This window comes from Poromitra crassiceps, assembly GCF_964638095.1.
Source record: "Poromitra crassiceps genome assembly, chromosome: 6".
In the NCBI taxonomy this organism is placed as follows: Eukaryota; Metazoa; Chordata; class Actinopteri; order Beryciformes; family Melamphaidae; genus Poromitra; species Poromitra crassiceps.
In genome coordinates this window covers 29,617,484-29,638,127 of record NC_139627.1, presented here as the reverse complement: position 1 = coordinate 29,638,127, position 20,644 = coordinate 29,617,484, and the positions used below count along the sequence as shown (strand labels likewise).

General features: G+C 44.2%; 1 protein-coding gene across 1 annotated transcript in view; it reads left to right on the top strand.

The window, feature by feature from the left end:
- ube2f (ubiquitin-conjugating enzyme E2F (putative)) overlaps positions 1 to 20,644 on the top strand; it is a 92,601-nt gene that overhangs the window by 14,250 nt on the left and 57,707 nt on the right. Inside the window, exons 3-5 of the mRNA XM_083638370.1 lie at positions 202 to 231; positions 3,878 to 3,943; positions 19,636 to 19,703. Coding sequence (XP_083494496.1) covers positions 202 to 231; positions 3,878 to 3,943; positions 19,636 to 19,703 — 164 coding nt within the window. The remainder of the gene's footprint in view (positions 1 to 201; positions 232 to 3,877; positions 3,944 to 19,635; positions 19,704 to 20,644) is intronic.

The following is a 20,644-nucleotide window of genomic DNA, read 5'->3' as shown; positions in this document are numbered from 1 at the left end:
AAATCCAAGGGATGGCATGTAAAAGTGTGAAAACTTATTTCCAACATGGTCCCTATGTGTCCATATGTGTCAACATGGTCTGTGTGTGTGTGTGTGTGTGTCTCTTTGTCTCTCTCTTTCTCTCCCTCCCTCCCTCTCTCTCTCTCTCTATCCCCTTCTCCTCTCTCTTACTCATCATTCTCCCATATTTTCTCTTCACAGAAGTTGCAGAACTTGAAGCCAACCTCCCTAGTAAGTAGGCCTATGACTTCTCTACACTGCATCCATTCAGTTAGCTGAGTCAGGCCTGTTCTCCCAGGGTTCCTTACACTTCCTGTGTTTCCTATGGAGAGAGTCATGGTATTCCAGCCCACAGTATGTTTGCATTAGGCATGTGCTCAAGTCCACATCTTCCCACTAGGGATGCAACGGTATGAGTTTTTGACGGTATGATAACCTTGGACAAAAATACCACGGTATCGCGGTATTGCGGACCATTTGTGTTTTTACAATAGCCGAAATATTCCCATACAGCCGACATCGTCTTTTTAGATGGGGGAAAGTTCAGGGGGGTCCTTGCGGCTCCTCTCTGCTGTGCTCTAGCCTAGGTAGGCATGCAGCCAGGGGGAGGGGCCACTTAAGCTGCACTCTGCAAGCGACCTGGGCACTTTGTTTTGGGGAAACAGCTGATACCGTGGAGAAGGTATGACGGCAAATTTTAGTGGTTTTGATACCGTGACGTTTTCAAACCACGGTATACCTTCAAACGGTATACCGCTGCATCCCTACTTCCCACGGGTGACTTCCTACTTCTGAAGTCGTGACGGCGGAAAAATTGGCAAAACAAAATGATCAGGTATTGCTATGCATGAGAGCAGCGTTCATTAGCAATGCTTTGATTGAACTCAGCATGCCTGGCTTTGTTTGAGAGCTGAGGTGTTTGCCCTCACAACATTGTTCATTGTTCACTCCCGGAGAAGCATGACCAGAAATGATGACTATGATGATGATTAATTTGTGTCATACATTTGTCACGCAAAACAAAAGACAGTCTGCAGTATTGGCGCACACAATACCAAAAACCTTCCAACACAGTAGATACATTTGGTATTTAATATTTTCATATTCAAGGATTCAACTCTCTTGCTTCACAGCTGCTGTAGTAAAGCAATCCTAGTTGGCACAAATGATGTATGAGCCTGCGGAAGGGAAGGTCTGAAAAAGACAAATCAACTTTCAAATATGATGATGAAGTTATCATCAATTGTTTGTGCAGAGCTGTATTTAAGATGCAGGCCACACTAGATTATCCACCTAGCCCCACCAAACAGCTGATGCAGCGTTTCCTTTACATTCATTTAGCTGTGGTGGCTCGAAAATAACCCCCATAGCTTGGAAAATGTAAATAGAATGAAATTAATTTTCTCTTGTTTGGAATGGGCTGTGACCTGAAGAAAAAACTTTTTTCTTTTTTAGCTTAGTTGAATCAGGCATACAGAAATTGTTCAGCCCACACAAAACAACAAGCTGACTTGTCCATATATCATGATAGAAATAACCAAGTAAAAGCCAGTCTTAAACCGCAACACCAACTGTACTGGAACTAATCTTGGAATCAGTCCAGGATTTAAGTTCAGTCTCAGAACCCGAATTATTCACATGTCTATAAATAAAAATTATACAGCAAACACTGATTTGATTTGCATTTCTCAACTTGGGGTTTAGGAGACCCAGGGGGGTCATGAGATGATTTATTGAATCTGATGATATTTCTAATATACAAATTAATAATAATAATAATAATGATGATAATAATACATTCAATTTATATAGCGCTTTTTTAAGTACTCAAAGTCACTTAAAATTGGTATGTTATACCCTGTCTTTGGGAAGAATGTGTTTTTCTTGTGAAATAATTAATTGTATTCTCAAACCAATAAGCAATCATGTAAAATAGCCTGGTATCACTGTTATTGCAGTTTATGCTTGCAGCAGCCAGCAGGGGGTCACGACTTGCTTCTTTTTGAGCTGAAAATGTTGAGAAACACTGCGAAGAACAGAAATAACACACACACACACACACACACACACACACACACACACACATAGTCAAATATGTGCGTCTGTGCAAATCACAGTGACTTGAAGTTTTAATGAATTGGGCCAATTTAAAGGGTTTAAATTCTGAGTAGTGAAATGTTGGTACCATGATGAGGGCTGAAGTTACTAATAAAAAAGAAAGAAAGAAAGAAAAAATGAACGATAGTATATTATATACATACTACAGTATAAAATGCACCCTCTCAGCGCGCTAGAGGACACTTTTTGTCCTCTAATATTAAAGGCGGGCGGAGTTTTCCGATAGGGCACATCAGTTAATATACTCGACTGACGCGTTTATGTAGGGTCTACTTACTGTCCTAACCTGCTGATACTTCAAATGAACTGTGATTGAAGTTGCCCTTTAAGTCTAACCTGGGATCAGCTTCCATAACAATAGCAATTAGGCCAGATTTTACAATCCTTCCTGAACCCAGAGGTTTGGCTGTCATTCCTCAGTCTAAGCGTTGTCAGTTGTCATGCCTCCTAGTAAACCATGTTGAGTGTGCTCTAAAACACCTTCAGTCCTCACACGAAAACGCTGTCATTCTTCCTGCATTACTGTTTCACTCCTCACACGTCAGTCATCGCACAATACGGCGTCACTCGTCAGTCATCACTCCTCACTCGTCAGTCATCAGTCCTCACTCGTCAGTCATCAGTCCTCACTCGTCAGTCATCACTCCTCACTTGTCAGTCATCACTTATCACTCCTCACGTCTCACACGAAAACGCTGTCATTTCTCCTGCAATGTGCCTCACTTATCACTCAAACTAGCTGTCAGTCATCACTCCTCACGTCTCACATGAAAACGCTGTCATTTCTCCTGCAATGTGCCTCACTTATCACTCAAACTAGCTGTCAGTCATCACTCCTCACGTCTCACATGAAAACGCTGTCATTCGTTGTTTTTGGTTGTTCTTCCGTGTGTGATGAGTTTGAGTGATAACTGAGGCATGTTGCAGGAGAAACCCGATCTCCCAAAAAATTGTAAAATAGCAACGTTTGTGGACCAACGTTGCTATGTTACAATTTCGGCTCCGAAATTGTAAAATGGTAACGTAAGTTTCTACAGGGGTGGGCGTGGTTTGGGCATGGTTTACGGAGATTTTCTGTTTCTAACCCCTCGCCCTCCCCTAACCCTAACCCTAAGATCTCAGAACGTTACCATTTTGCAATTTTCGAGCCGAAATTGTAACATAGCAACGTTGCTAAATGTCACTATTCAAACCTCTGAATGACGAGGATGCCCTAAAATGGTTGCCGTACAAACCTGATACCATCGAAAGACCTCTCTGTGCAGATTTTTATGCACCCGCATTCAACCTGAGTGAGTGAGTGAGTGGGTGAGTGAGTGAGTGGGTGAGTGAGTGGGTGAGTGGGTGGGTGGGTGGGTGGGTTGGTGGGTGAGTGCGTGCTGTAGTGCGGTTGAAGACCGAAGTCTGTCTCAGTTACTGGGGCTGGCCCTTGGATGTAATACTGCTGCTTGAACACCAGAGGGAAATGTAGTGCCACTGGAACTCTGATAAAGTCACTCAACTGAGCATGCAGGCTCCCATAGCCCCGTTTATAACAAGACACAAATCATGTATTGTGTGTAGACAATAAGAGCATGCTGTGTGGATTATGGAATATCTACATAGATGACAGTATGATACCGTGTAACTGATTATAATGCTTATATTTGGCTCTAAGGCAAAGAGTATGAGTCCTGTGTACTTCCTCTTTTGACTTCATGCTTTGGCTCACTAATGAGTGCCTCTCTGTATCTCCTCCACCCCTCTCTTCCGTGTTCAGGTACATGCAAAGCCTGCTTCCCAGATGAGGACAAACTGCATCACTTCCAGTTGGCAGTCTCTCCTGGTAAGAGACATTACTGTTTCTGCCCATCCCTTTTTAACACGTTAACTGCCAACGACGTACTGATACGTCAAGCAGAATCCAACCGTTGACTGCCAGCGACGTATGGATACGTCAAAAAAATCGTTTTTTTTTTTTTGACGGTGGGGCGTTGATCAATCCCTTTTACGTCTCCTATACAATTATTGGAGGTATTGAATGTGTATAATCTATTTTACCGACCCACTAAGTGTTGACAGTGCTCCCCCAGACGAGCGAAATCAAAGAAAAAGGGAGCAAGCCATTCAAGGAAATGGCGAGGCGATTTTACAGTATTACATTCTCATGAAAATGGTTGGGGGAAAACGCTCTCGTTTTCGCGCTGATTGCTGGCGATGCGGGATTGCAAATTTACATAATACATTACAGGTGGAACACACTTTGAAACACGCAGCATAAATATGACCAGAATCGCAAAAGCTTCTCTCAACCAAAACTCCCAAGAAGCGAGCGAGTCCATGCCGACATCCTCAAACAGCAGCCTGCAGACAGGCACAGGACAGCAGCAAAAGCACTGAGACTGTGACGGCCGCTGCAGCCAAGAAGAGGGAGGAGTTGAAGCAACTCTGCCTCTCGCTCTCTCCCTCTCTCTCTCTCTCTCTCTCTCTCTCTCTCGCTCTCTCTCTCCCTCCCTCCCTCTCTCTCTCTCTCTCTCCCTCTCCCCCTCTCACTAGGATTAAACCTAGTGCGTCTCCCTCCCGAGAGGGAGGGAGAGAGAGAGAGAGGGAGGGAGAGCGAGAGGGAGGGAGAGAGAGAGAGAGAGAGAGAGAGAGGGAGGGAGAGCGAGGGGAAGGGAGAGAGAGAGAGAGAGAGAGAGAGCGGGAGGGAGAGAGAGAGAGAGAGAGAGACAAAAATGAATGGTTAAAGTGACAGCTCTATCGAATTTCACAAAAAGCCGTTTATCTCTGAATATTTTTTCTGATGCTAAAACCATGCTGTATTCAACTGCTAATGCTTACATAACTACTAACTCTACAAACTAACTCTTTTAGACAGAGAAAGTACACATTCTATTAGTACTTTTGAGATATTGTATGTTCACAAACTCCAAGCAGAAAATAATCCTCGGCGCTTGTAAAATGAGCCACAATCCTCAAAAAACGGCTTGGCAGAAGCTACCTACAGCAAGAAAAAAACGGCTGGCAGTCAATGTGTTAAGCGGCGCAGCCACTTCTATCAGTGACTTTGTGTGTTTGTGGTGAAATGTGTGCGGCGGGATTTGTATGCACCTCTATGTTTGCACCGAGATTTGGGAATGAAGGGGGTGTGGCCCCGCCCCCAGCTCCCTGGTCTGCACAGACAGACAGCTGAGGCACAGGGCAGGCGTAGAGAGAGAGAGGGAGTAGTGTCTTGTAGTGATGCTCGGGTCACCCAGAACCCGCCCGGTCCCGCAGGCTGGGCCGCCCCGCAGGCGGGCTGGGTTCGCAAATTATGAAAATATCGCGGGTGCGGGCGGGGCAGGCTCAGAACATGACAAAGCAACATTATTAAATAATTTAGAGCAGTGAAACACGCAGAGTAATTAACCTTAAAGACGTGAACTCTCTCTCACACGTAGGTACACACAATCAGACAGACTCCTGCTGCACTCTCTATAGCCTACATGGAGTAAAGAAACGCTTCAATGAGGTAGCCTATGTGCTCTCAAAACAAACATTTTGGAAGGATTATTTGAAGTGTCCATAAAACTAATGCCACCGCAGATTTTCTGTTGTGGACTCGACTCGATTTTATGTGAAGCACTTTGAATTGCCTCTGTGTATGAAATGTGCTATACAAATAAACTTGACTTGACTTCACTTGACTGTGATCTATTTGTCAAATTTACTGCAACGTGAGTAGGCTGTGAACAATTGACAGCACATGAGGTAATTAAAAGAAATCAGACAGCGAGTCTAGCCGTATCTCCAAGCCGTGTGCGCACCTGCTGCTGCACTACTACGTTTAGTAGCCTACTACTGCAACATGGCCAATTGAGAGCGCATGAGGTAATTAAAAGAAATGGGGAAGAATAAGAACTGTTTCTGTAGCCTGCCTAGTGAAGAGTCCAGTCAACTTAATCTGACACAACTCTCTGAGCAGAGGGTGCTCAGCAATGTTCTTTTCTTTACAGAGAACTCTATCCTACAATAAGGACAAAGTCTTATTGTACGCCACTCCCCTCAGTCCTTGGCTCCCTCATTTGGTACCATCTTACTTCCAGACAAAAGGCAGTGGACTGTGTGTGTGTGTTGTGTGTGTGTGTGTGTGTGTGTGTGTGTGTGTGTGTGTGTGTGTGTGTGTGTGCGTGCGCGCGTGCGTGTGTGCGTGCGTGTGCGGCGTGCGTGCGAGTGAGCGCTTCCACGCCCTGTTTTGTGTGACAGAAAGTGAGAGAAAGTGCAAGTGTTTGTGTGTGTTTATTTAGAGTACAGTATGCACTATGCAGTATGTGTGTGTGTTAAAATATTGTAAATGCTGATGCAGTTTTCTCTGTGTGTTGACTCGAGTACTGCTATTCTGTCATTATTCCCCAGGTCCAGTGTGCTTGCTCAGCAAAGTGTTAACAGTTGATATCTAAGCAGGCTACCTGTCGGATACTTTGCAAACCAAGCAGTAGCCTCTCTGGAGGCTCACTTTCCTCTCACTTTCTTTCTCGCTGCTCTATAGCCTTTATTCCTCACAAGGTCTCTCTCTCACCCTCTCTCTCTGTCAACCCCCTCCCCCCCAAACACACAACATGCATGCACATACCTTTCAATCGCATATCATAAATGTATGCTTTAATAACAATATCATTCATGTTGGACAATTATACACAAAGATGCCCGCAAAATATTATTTCCGGGCTGGAAATAAGAACAATCCCCAAAGTGTATTTGTGCCAATTTTGGTGCTTCTTTCCAGATGTGGAATTTTTTTCTTTAATCTGCTCTCCACTATTATTTACAATAATGCTCTTTCATGTTAAGCCCTGGCACTGTGTGCCCGACTTCCCTCTGATGACGCGTAAGTGAATTGAAAATCTGTAATTCCTCGAATGGCCACTAGGCGTCGGGGGCAGTAGGCATTCCCCCTCATGTTAAAATGCCCGACTTTAACATCTTTCCAGTCAGGGGCAAAACACAGTTTTTGTCTATATAGTTAATTTCACATTTTCACAACAACTGTAGGGGGGTAATTCTTTATATAACTCACCCGTTTGCACTAAAATAAATGATAGAAAAGGGGGTGATTGAGAGATCGCCTGTCCAGCTTGCCGATCACGGACCAATAGCAGGCGCAGCTGCGGCTCTGGGAAACCCCCATATCATGTGAGCTGCGCAAGACTCAACACATTCCCTCCCACTCTGCTGACGAAAAATCAAGATGGCCAACGTTTCAACTCCAAACGGGAGACCACGATCAATGGGATAGCTCTGTCCATATTATTTAGGTCAGTGGTTTCACCCTACAGTCGATGGTTTCACCGGCTTTGAGCCCCCCTCTCTCTCACCTCGCTCTCTTCTTTCCTTGTGGAACCGAGGGAGGAGCCTAGGTGAACATTTCCTGCTCACCTCAGGTGAAATCCAGAGTCTGTCTTTTTCTCCCATGCTTTTAAAGGATGCATGGATATTTCTCGCCTCCATATTCAACGAGTGAGAATGAAAACACTTACTTCCAATTCTCACCACAGGTACAAGAAGTTCCCAATGTCCCTTTGTTCTGGTTGGTATAACCAGCTGCTAATCCACATGTACCTCTTCAAAGTCTGTACCTCTGAACAAAAAGTGCAGACTGGAGAATCCTCCTACACTTGTAGCTGCAAAAAAAAATACAAAAAAGTTTCATTTGATTCGATTTTTCTATTTCATTTTTAATTTAATTACCGTAGTATTTTCTTTCTTATATACATTTTTCTTAGCTTTGAAAAAACTTTGGAGAAAGAAAGCTTTCATAAATGAATTATGTAGAAGTAGAAGAAGATATGCCAACATCAATATCACATTTACGCATTTCAACATATTTTTTCAATATCGTGAATATGTAAATGGTAAATGGTAAATGGACTGCATTTAAATGGACTGCTTTTATCCAAAGCGCTTTACAATGTGCCTACATTCACCCATATGTGCACCTAGGACAAACTGGTTAAACTCTTACTGGTTCAGTATGTTTATTCCCAGTCTAAAGAAGATTAAAAAAGTCATACTTAGATCCATTAGGCTACACTAAGACCTAATTTATATTTAAACGTAAAGTGTCTCCGTGTCCCAAGTTCAGTTGTTTTGTTCTCTTCTCCTTCCTCCCACCAACACAATACATTAGGTTGGAGAGCATCACATAGTAATATTAGACAGTGTACAAAGCAATCCAAGATGGCTGCATGTTTAGTTGTTGCCCAATCCAAAAAATGTAAACATGAAATATACAAGAATGCGTATCTGGTTGTTTCCTTTGAAGAGAAGTCCTGAGGAGAGAGTTTCCAGTTTAAAGCAGTGATTCCCAAACTGTGGGCTGCAGCCCACTGTTGGGCCATGGAGGTACTGCAGGTGGGCCACCAGGAGCCCCCCCACCAAAAAAATAAAAATAGGCGGGCGTTTTTGGACAAATACAAACTACCAAATGGACTGTACTTGACTAGAAAGGTTGAATAATACACTAACAAACTAGGTTAGACCACCCAAATCATGGTGGTCTAACCTAGGGTGGACTTTTTATTTCACTATACATCCTGGAACTTGGCGCTAATGGCGTCAGCATACTCCATCCACATACATGAAACGGTTAGCATTTGAGCTACAGTAATGCATTGTTATTTTCCCATAGACATTTCGTAAAATGGTTATTAAATAATTTTACTTTGTCGAACCAAACGGTTCAGCTAACGCTATAATCGGGAGAGACCATAGAACATTTCACTCGGACCAAAACGTAAAAAAACAACATGGAACAAATATTTTCTTTAAACCCGCATTGTTTTACGTGTTGGTCCCAGTAAAATGCTGTGCGATCTCTCCTGTTTCTAAATATATATGTACCGTTTGGTTTGAACCAGTAAAACATTTTAGGGGAAAATAAATGGCGGATGAAAATCTCTGGTACAGCGCTGAAGCAGGAAGTAGGCGGTCACTTTGCCTCTCTATAGAGCATCACACTGGGGAGGTGAACTCTCCAGGAGGCAGAGGAGGTTATAGAGCATCACACTGGGGAGGTGAACTCTCCTGGAGGCAGAGGAGGTTATAGAGCATCACACTGGGGAGGTGAACTCTCCTGGAGGCAGAGGAGGTTATAGAGCATCACACTGGGGAGGTGAACTCTCCAGGAGGCAGAGGAGGTTATAGAGTATCACACTGGGGAGGTGAACTCTCCAGGAGGCAGAGGAGGTTATAGAGCATACATGGGCAACATACGGCCCGCGGGCCGTATGCGGCCCGCGGGCGCCCCCTGTGTGGCCCGCGATGGAATTGCACAAAAAAAAAAAAAAAAAAAAAAATTTTTTTTTTTTTTTTTACAGTGCACCTGAATGCAACATGCAAGATACCCGCTGAATAAGTGTCCAAATGTTCATGTCATTCTGGCCAATACTCTTCTGTTATAGCATTTCAGTCTGGAATATGGAATATATTTCAATAATATTTTTGACTAAAAGGCTAAAAGTAATCTCATGTGTAAGAAATGACTGTTCTACATTGAAGTAGAAATTTAAATAATTAACTTGTTGGTTTTGGATTTATTTAGCTTCAAGAGTGCATTTTTGTTCTTGTGTGACCCTCAACACAGGCTTTGAGAATCCCGGGCCACTTACTGATACTTAAGCTTAAAATAACCCACTCATATTCTGGTTTATTTCAAGAAAAACATTTCGGCTAGTGGAAATTCGAATTGGCTGGTAACTTTAAAATCTAGCAGCCATATTGGCAGGTGGTGAAAAAAGTTAATTTCAAGCCCTGCAGGGAGAGCAGGTGGTGACTTCGGAGTGCGTGAGAAAAGGATCAAATATTGGTGGTTAAGACTGAATAATGACATCACAACTGTTAATTTAAAATTAGTTATTCCTCTAAACCTGGCTTCAAATGCCCAAAATGTTTCGCGCGGCGCCGTTCAGCCCTCAGCAAAATTTGGTAGCGAGGACATTTTTTTGTGGCCCTCTCTATCATCAAAGTTGCCCATCCATGGGTTACGGCGTGACAATATTTGTTCGGCCCCCGGCAACAATCTGGGTTTCTCATGTGGCCCCCCATGAAAAACAGTTGCCCACCCCTGTTATAGAGTATCACACTGGGGAGGTGAACTCTCCAGGAGGCAGAGGAGGTTATAGAGTATCACACTGGGGAGGTGAACTCTCCAGGAGGCAGAGGAGGTTATAGAGTATCACACTGGGGAGGTGAACTCTCCAGGAGGCAGAGGAGGTTATAGAGTATCACACTGGGGAGGTGAACTCTCCTGGAGGCAGAGGAGGTTATAGAGTATCACACTGGGGAGGTGAACTCTCCAGGAGGCAGAGGAGGTTATAGAGCATCACACTGGGGAGGTGAACTCTCCTGGAGGCAGAGGAGGTTATAGAGTATCACACTGGGGAGGTGAACTCTCCAGGAGGCAGAGGAGGTTATAGAGCATCACACTGGGGAGGTGAACTCTCCAGGAGGCTGAGGGTTGAAAGTGGAACGCTGTCTCAGCAAGAGGGATGCATTTGATGTGGAGCATTTGTAATGTGGAGAGCTGAAGAACATCACTGCTTTTATTTATTTATTGTTATTATTTTTTTTAACCGTTATACATGTTCCAAGCTGTCACAGGCCTTTGTGAGCGAGTGAAGTGTGTGAGACTGCTTCCTCCCCGCCACCCAAATAAGGCTATAATGCCAGCTAAGTTCACAGATAGGCTAGAAAAGCAAAGATCATCAATTATGAAGAGACATGGTGTTGTGTTCTTTTGGAGGAGTTGATATGGAGATTGGGTTCTCTAGGAAACAATAACACACACACAGATGCACGGCACGCCCTCTTTCGCGTCATCTCACTTGCTCTCCTCTCTTTCAGTTTTTTCCTTCTATACCTCCCTTTGTCTCTCTCTCTGAGTCTCTGTCTTTTGCTCTCTCCCCTCTCTCTCTCTCTCTCTCTCTCTCTGTCTCCCTCTCTCTCTCTTCCACCTTACTAAATGCATCTCACAGAGATATATACTATACTAGCACATGCTTCCTCTGATACATGTGCAGTCACCAGCCGCGAGGAGTTTCAGCGGCAGGACGTAGAGCATGGGAGGATCATGCTAGTGCTGCGACCAAGACACATATCCTTAATCCGGCTTCCCATCCGCAGACACAGCCAATTGTGCCTGTATGTATGGACGCCCGACCAAGCCGGAGGTAACACGCGGGCCTCGAACCTGCGCCTCTCGTGTTGGTATGCAGGGAATCTACCACTGCACTACCGTCCCGGATGGCAATCATTGAGGAGATAGAGTGCCCATCCTGTCATGCTCCAGATACAAATATGACTTTTGAAACATTTTCTGAAAATCTCATAAAAAAACCTGCAATTACGCTTCAAAAGGCATAAAAGTGGTCCTCGTTTGTGAAGATCATCTTGCTGAACACAAACTTGGCTGTTTCATAAACCTTTGTTAACCACAGACCTTATTTCATGCATTAAACTGAAATCCCCATACAAAAATCCCATTGCATTTCCCCCCTACGAACCGGAAGTGCTACTTCCTCATTCCGTAGGACTGATTCCTACGGTACTCTATACATAACCTCCTTGGCAGAAGTAATGAGACCCAGGATGATGATAACCAGAATTAGCCTGGCTCTGAGAGCTGGATCCTTTCAGAAATAAAAATGAAATGGACAGATAGTCCATTTCCAAAGGTTCATGCTAAAAAGCCTATTGCTGTTCATTGGCAACTTGGCAAGTGCACTGCCACTGGTGGGGGCAAGGGGCCATCCGACCTCTGCCGCTTTCCTAATTAGTGGCATTGTGGCAGAAAAAATGGTGACCCCAACATGGTGTGTTAGAGCATGTTGAGACTGCTATGCCTGACCCACATGCGTAATGTCCCTTTTGTTTTCGGGAAGTGCTGTGAACCTACCCATTATCCAACATGTCACAATTATTTTGATTTGGAAAAGAAGAAGAACATGGGGTGGGGGCAGCACAACACAAATCTTTTATTCTCATTTTCTGACTCACGGTAGAAAGTGGCTATTTAAATCAGGCAAACGGTGTCGGTTGGCCTACTCAAACATCATTCTCACTTCTCGCAAAAATTTGACATTCAGTAAAATATCTTCAGTATTCTACCCCTGTGTTGTTATTGTTGTTTTATTGCTAACTAGGCCTGTCAGTACTATTCAGTTCACTAGTTTGGTTACACTGATCAAGTATCACATCAGCATTTCCATTGAATACCTATAGTACCTTGTTATCTCAATTATCTTGTTTTCATATTTGCGGGAAGTCAAAATTGCATGTGAAGGCAGCTTTAGACTGTAGATTGCCACAGAGAAACCTAATTGTCCAGTTGAGCTGTTGTGGTCATAAAAATCATTCTGTACAAAATGACACAATCAGATCACAATCAGAAGATTCAGATTGAAGATTCAATACTTTATTGCCATGTCAACACAGTTATAAGAATTTATTCCGACCTAGTCTTGTTTTTTTTCCCTCTCTCTCTCCCGGGAGGAGGAGAGCTAATCTGATGGTTTGTCGGAGGCACGGACAGATCCCTGCACGAGGGCATGATTATATGAATCATGATCGTTATCCCTTCCAGCACTTGGAGCCCTGCCTATGCACAGTGTGTGATGCATGCACGTATACCTAGTGGCACTGGCAGCCCTGCACTGTGTGTCAGACGACAGGTGCATAAGCCATCATAAAAAGGTGACTAAACGCTCTGTTGTTTTGAAAAAGGTACAGCCCTGAGAGCTTCCCGTCTCTTTCTCGCTGGTTATGCGTGCGCGTGCGCGTGCGTGTGTGTGTGTGTGCATGCGCGCGCGTGCGTGCGCGTGTGTGTTCATTTTGAACCATTAGCCTTATGTTACTATTTATGTTCCAGACCTAGTAGCCTGATGCTATTGCATGGTTAAATCAGCAATTATATTTTATGGAAGAAAAAAAAAGTGGTATTCGCAGTGGAAGTTGTCCTTGGGAAATCTGGTTTGGTACATTAGTGGTACTTGGTCTGAAAAGTTTGGGAACCCCTGCTCTAGACAGAGAGAGAGGGTTTAGCACTGCGGCAGCAGACAGGACAGGGACAGAATGCTGGAGGAATGGCTGGATACTATAGTGACTGACGACAATAGCAGCTGAGTCTACAATCTGGCGAGGTCTGGAAGTTCGAGCATCAGTGGCAGCTGCAGCGGCTCGGCGGTGCTCGGCTCCTGCCCACCTGACTCCACCTGACTCCAACCCTGCAGTCATACACACACAGGGAGGGGGGAGAGACTAGGAGGCAGAGGGCATAACATGTCTCTATGTAACCAACTGATGGACAGTCATACACTCAAACAATATAGGACATGCACAGTAGTTGTTAGCATACTTAGTGTAGTGTGTGCATATCAAATTCATGGATATCATATCCAGCACATCAAACACATCGTAAAAAAAACAGTAGCTCCCATGATCTCATCCCACAGTTACAATCAATTTATGTAGTAGATAACTCTTCATAAAGACACATGTTTGCTACATAAAAATGCATTAAATGTTTATCATGAAAGCCTTAAAGAGAAAAAAAAACATTACAGTTCCAATGTAATCTATCTTCTATCTATCTAAAAGGGGCAAGTGGGCAATCTCTGTCTCTCTGTTTCAATTTTTGTCCCACTGATGATGTCATAGTGATGTCATAAGAGTAAAATCATCTTATGACATCACTGATGATGTCATAGGCATTGTGACATCATCAGTGATAATAGACATTGTGACATCATTGTGATGTCATCAGTGATGCAAAGTTGGGCAAATCTGCGCTGTGCATGCCAATAGAACAGGCGAGGCCACGCAGCATCCAAGCTGCGGGCGAGGCCGTGCTGCGGCCGAGCTGTGTGCGAGCTGCAGGGCCAGCTCGCCGAGCTAGTGAGCCCGCACAGCAGGCGAGCCTAGGAATACATGAGTCATGATTGACATTAAGCTTTGGTCATGTTGTGGCAATAATACACATTCTTATTATGAATTGTGTTTTCATCACATAAACAAGTAGAGCACAGATTATTACACATTAATGCATTAAACACATTAGATCATTCAAAGGATCTCGTGTTCTTCCATCTTTGTTAGAGTGGACTGGGACAAATTATTCTCTGCTGGGTCTCTCCCTCAGAAAACACTCAGCCAACCAACTCTCCTCCAAAAACAAAAATAAATGACTGAACATAAATTCATCTTCTGATAGGACTACTTTAATGTTCTCTTATGTTTCATCATCACACTTGGCAGCCCAGTCCCTTGGGCATCGATGCTTACAAATTGCAGATAGGCTGTAACGCTCTATTGTGCCTACAATTATGGATGTGTCTTTCAGAGCTCTGTCAGTGACTGTAATTATCTGTCAGCATCAATCTTGGCCTGTCCCTTTCACTCTAGTGGACTCAATGGCAGGGGACTCTACAGGGGACATTAGTATTAGGCAAATTAATCTGGGCACAGTTTCATCCATTGGGAAATAAGATTCCTGTACAGGTAAAAAAAAAAAAAAAGATTTGGGCCTAGATGTAATCAAAATGTATCTCTCAAGCTATATTTTAACCTTTAAGTACATGTAAGCAGCACGTGTTCAGATGACCAAACTAGTCTGAAAGCAGAAATGTAAAAATGATCAAGGTAGCGGGGTGGCTGAGCAAGCCTGTCTGGGCAGCTATAGGCTGTAGCTATTCATCCCTTTCTTACTCTTTTGCTCAGAAAGTTGCAGAGAGTGAAGGTGGCAGTGCAGTACTGCTGCACTGCACTGCACTGCACTGCACTGCACTGCACTGCAACTACACCCATTGCTGTGTCTGCCTATGCAGATGATGTCTCAGTTTTAGTTAGAGACAGGTGCAGGAAACCAGCAGAAACTAATTTAGCTGAGTAGGCTAGACTGACATCGCTGAGTCAGAGAGTGAGGGGAGAAGTCCTGGGATCGCAGCCTGGCCCGGTACTGGAGGTATTTAATGAACCACGCTCTTTATCTCTCCCCGAGCATGCCAACTGAGGCAGAGTGCTGCAGGTAGGTGTGTGTGTGTGTGTGTGTGTGTGTGTGTGTGTGTGTGTGTGTGTGTGTGTGTGTGTGTGTGTGTGTGTGTGTGTGTGTGTGTGTGTGCGTGTGCGTGTGCGCGCGCGCGTGGCATGCGTGTTTTTGTGCGCAAGGGGCAGGTGTGCTTGCCGGCAAGCGTGTGTGTGATTCGTGTGGCGGGAGGTTGTGTTTACGTGAAATGTTTTATTCAAGGCCATCTTACGAGTCTGTCTCTCTTTTATGGTGTTCACTGTTTGGTCTTTTAATCTGCACACTCTGTCCCCCTAATGAAGGAAGTGAATAAATAATTGATTTCCCCTTTTGTGTGTGTGTGTGTGTGTGTGTGTGTGTGTGTGTGTGTGGGTGTGTGTGTACCCAGTATCTTCTGACATGAAAGACTGATTGTTCGCAATTTGCTGACAACAGTCATGAATTATTTATGGTCTCTGACTATAACTATTAGGCAAGACGCAAGAGACATTCTATCTGTCTGTCCTCCCCCTCCCCTCTCTCTCTTTCTGTAGGCAAGATACATTCTATCTGTCTGTCCTCCCCCTCCCCTCTCTCTCTTTCTGTGTTTTGCTCCCCCTCCCTTTTTTTCTCTCTCCAGATCTCCCCCCATTTTTCTCCCCAATTGTACTTTGCCAATTTCCCTCTGCTGCCCCAGTCGCTGCTCCACCCTCTGCCGATCTGGGGAGAGCCGGAGACTAGCACCATGCTTCCTCTGACACATGCGCAGTTCATACTCGTTCAACAGGGGCTCTGAGCTCCGCCTACACAATCAATCGATCAAGCACGTCAGGTGCTGCCTTTTAAACTAGAGTGACTCCTCCCAAGCAATCAGCAGAAACTCAAAATGTGTTCTACAATGGAGACCTGCGGCCCCAGACTCATCTCACGGTAGGGAGGGGAGGCTGGCCAGCGAGACTACCCGGACGCTCTTGCTCTCCCTCATTCTGATTCAGCTGTTTACACTTGGTCTTGAAATATGCGTTGGCCGATCAGCTCACAAGTGGTCGCAGTGCTTAATAAAAGTGTAAACAACCACCAAGACTTGTGCATTGTGGTCCAATAACTCAAACCTAGCGCTGGGTACCGTACAAAATTTGTCGATATCGATACTGATACGATACCTTGACTTCGATACCGCTTCCTGAACGATACTTTTTTCGATACCAATTTTAGAAAAATTCAATTTAACAAAAATAAAACTGCATTGCACATTGAAATTACGATACAAATATTTAGTTTTATTTTTTGAAAGCAGCTTTACAGCATAAAAAAATAAAACCTACTGTATTTAACACAACTTGAAGTTGTCTAAACTTATTGCCGAGTACTACAAAGGAAAGAAATGTAAAACAAATAAATCAGTGCAAATAGTTTTCAGTGCTGCTGCAACAGAACATTATTCTTGTCAAAACTGATGAGACGGCTCACTTCATGCATGGAAGACATTAGTCTGAGCATTCACTGACTAGCCTATCAATATAGCCTTAATGGCACAAAGTGAATCGCATTGACAAACTATCATGACATCAGCATTTGTTAACGAGTTGCTAAAAATACATAATGGGCAATAACTGCCCGCTTGTGCATAATGTTACTAATTAATTAGATGATCTAACACTAGCTACAACTAACGGCCAGATGCATCGATTTGTCAGACTGAGGGATCTGATAACCGCTAACATCAACAACAACTTTCGGTATGCTGACCCACCTCTCGATTATTTATCTTGTCTGTACAAACCAGTCCTTGTTTGTTTGTCTGTTTCTTTCCCCACTTTTCATCCTCTTCGACATACGGTACTCCAGGTTAGGACTAGCTTGAGTGGCTAACGCTAGTTACAGGTCTTGTCCCCATACTGTCTAGTGTTTCCACACGCTCCCTGGCGTGCCTGCCTCTCTCAAATACAACACAGAACAAGCTCTCCGGCTAAAGTGGGCGTAATTTTTCCTGCATGCCTCTACATGACAGCCAATCACTAGCCTTATTAAAGCGTGGTGTGTAAGCATGTTGCATTCTTATAGGCTCAATGATGCCGTTTTGTTTTGGTATTGAAAATTGGTATAGAATAACAAGGCATGTTTCGATACCCCTTAGTATCGAAGCATTTGTTTCGGTGGCAAGAAAATATGGTAGGTCGATACCCAGCCCTACTCAAACCACTTACCGAGGTGGTCTGGGACGCATTTGACCACATATCATTTGTAGTGTAAACACAAATGCAATTTCTCTCTCTTACCTTCTCTCCTATCTAGACCGACACTCCTTGCAGCCTCTTTCCTTCTTACACACTACTTCTCCATCTCTCTTCCCTCTCTCTGTATTCTCCCATTTATAATTCAGAGCGGATGTGTTTGTCACTCTGTCATTGTCACTGAATGGAATCAGGTGAGGTTTGGATGGGCGTTTGTGTGACAGAGAGGCATTCTCTCAAGTTGCTCTGTGTTGTGTGAGTGAGTGAGTGATTGAGTGTGTGAGTGAGTGAGTGAGAGAGAGAGAGAGAGAGAGAGAGACTCACATGGATCAGGATAAGCCTCTTAAGTGAGGGCATTTTGTCAGCCCTTGCTTTGTTAACTACGGTAGAACAACACTCATATTAATTAAGTCTTAGACAATTATGTTAACTGAAGAAATCAACACTATGTCCAGAATACATCAAAATGCTAACTAATTACTACAACATCATGCATTTATTGAACTTGACAATGCTTGTCTTTAATACTGGATTTCTTTTAACTTTAATATAATTGAACTGAAAAACAAATGTCCACCAAAATTAAGGTTAAAAAATATAAAGTTGATTGTGTTGATAAAATTATGGAATGTTGCAGTGTCCTATCAAGCTAATTAAGAATGTAAATAAATTGCATGATAGAGGGGGAGAACTGTGTGTGTGTGTGTGTGTGTGTGTGTGTGTGTGTGTGTGTGTGTGTGTGTGTGTGTGTGTGTGTGTAGTCAGAATTTAAATCATGACACACCTAGTACATGTACAGTATGTGTTTCATGTATGAAGTGTTCCGTAGCTCATGTTTTAGGATGTGGCGGCTTTTGACTCCTGAGCAAGGCATTTGGGGACAGAAGGCACAGATCTGAACCCTGGTCACTCAGTCAGCTCACACATGAAATGCGCGCACGCACGCACGCACGCACACACACACACACACACACACACACACACGGACACACACACACGGACACACACACGGACACACCAAAAAAACGCACAGACACAGTACGACTCTCCTGTTTCAGTTGACCTTGATGGATTTAAGAGCATTACATGGGTGGTTAGCTAGCGTGCTATCTTTCACTCTCCTTATCCCTCTCATTCTCTCTCTCCCTTTGTTGAGTGCCATGAGAAGTGCTCCAAAGTCACCTTCTGCCTGAGCCATATCAAGCTTTGTAATTGAACTGACATAGGCAGTCATCCAGGTGTCTTTCTGTCTCTCTCAATCTGCCTTCCTCTGTCTCTCGCATCCTTCAAAGTGCTCGAGCCATTTGATGCTTGTCATCTTACAGCTAGTCTCTCCCCAGACTCAAATATTACGTTGAATATACGCTCCGCATACTACATAAGTGAGTCTGTGCCACTTCACAGCCACTGCAGGTTTTGAAGGTGGGTTGAAATTGAATGAGTGACAGGTCGTAGCACCGATGAGAGAGCGGTTCGAAAAATGGGCTGCGCCTCCCGTGTTGTCTGATCGCAAAGTCATGACTGATTGGAGAGCATATGACTGGCCAAGTGAACGGTTCCCTCCCATAACCAGCCCTCTGAGGGAAAGTGTCCCAGACCCAGAGAGAGCTCTGCAGCATGCAGTAACGTAGTGTATCAGCGTAAGAACTCTCATGGGTCTGGCGTTGAGACTATCTTACAGCCATATGGCACCATGAGAGCACAGTAGAGATGTAAATGCCATCTAACTCATGAAAGAGCCCTATTAAAATGGACTCTGTGTCCTGAACAGGCTTTTAATTGGCTTTAAAGGCTACATGTGGAGAGGAGAGAGAGATGAAGAAGAAGCTGTCTGTGTGTGAATGGATTACTAGCAGAAGGCTGCTAGCAAAGGACTGAAAATATCAGCTCATTTGAGAATATTGAATTTCTGGTGTGTGTGTGTGTGTGTGTGTGTGTGTGTGCGTGTACACGTGTAGCCCTTTCTACTTGTGTCTGCTCCCAATCGATGTGGTGTAAGGGGAAGGGATGCATTTAAGCCGTGTGTGTGTGTTAGGGATGGGAATTTCATGCGTTTTCCTTAATCGTTAGTCGTGCACCTTAACGATCATCGATTAATTATTGTGCTTGTTGTTAATGTTGTTTCTCTCCCCACCCCCGAAAAAATCACGTCTCGTCTTCCTCTCAGTTCAAGTTTTATTTAACCTCATCAAATACAGTTATGACATGTTCCCACATCACTGAACTCCTCTTCCTCTGTCTCTCTCCTTCCCTCCTCCTCTCTCCTTTCAGATGAGGGTTACTACCAGAGTGGAAAGTTCCAGTTTGAAATAGATGTCCCTGAAGCCTATAACATGGTGGTAAGTGGTCCTGTCATCTCCCTTTTGGATTGTGTGTGTGTGTGTGTGTGTGTGTGTGTGTGTGTGTGTGTGTGTGTGTGTGTGTGTGTGTGTGTGTGTGTTTGCGCGTGCGTGTGTGTGTGGGGGTTAGAGGTCTTCATGGGTTTGAAATGATGGACCCGGACCCTAATAGATTGGAAATTTGTGCCCCGATCCGGATTGGACCCGTCTATTATTAGAAATCTGAGACCCGGCCCCGTTCAGAACGAATAAATGTCGGACCTGGGCCCTTATACATCTGAGCATACCGGACCCGTACAGAACCGAGAAATGCCAAGGCAGAGACTAGCGGTGCCGACGTCAAAGTTGCTTGCTAACTGCTATTGCAAGCTGTATAAATGAAACTTGTGTATAACTTGTGTATGTATGATTCAAGGTGAGATAGACATTAAGCAAGACCCAGGTGCCCCATCTTTTGTTTAGTGCTGTCAACATTGTGTCGTGTGTGTCTGTGTGTATGTCTGTGCGTCTATGTGTGTGCGTTAGAGATGCGCGGATGAGCTTTTATGCCATCCTAATCCGCGTGTATGCATGAACCAACCGCCCGCCATAAATCCACGCAAATGATTTCATACTATTTATAGATCCACGCCCGCCGTGCACCCGACATTTCACAGCGCTATAAAAGGAGCGAACTTACGGTTTCTGCTGCCGTTGGTGCGATCGCTGCAGGATCGCTGCAGTCCAAGACTCCAAATAAACTTCCATGCTGTATTATGTCCAGTCCACCACTTGCCCTCATGTAGCTTACTCGGCTAACACTATAGCTTTAAGTTTAGTTTACTTGATTGCCTCATTGTATGGGAAAATACAAACGCGTCTTCTCTTCAAACACGTCTTCAGCAGAGACTCCTCTTTGAGGGTGACATCATTGACCATATATGGACCAAAAGTGGAGCCTA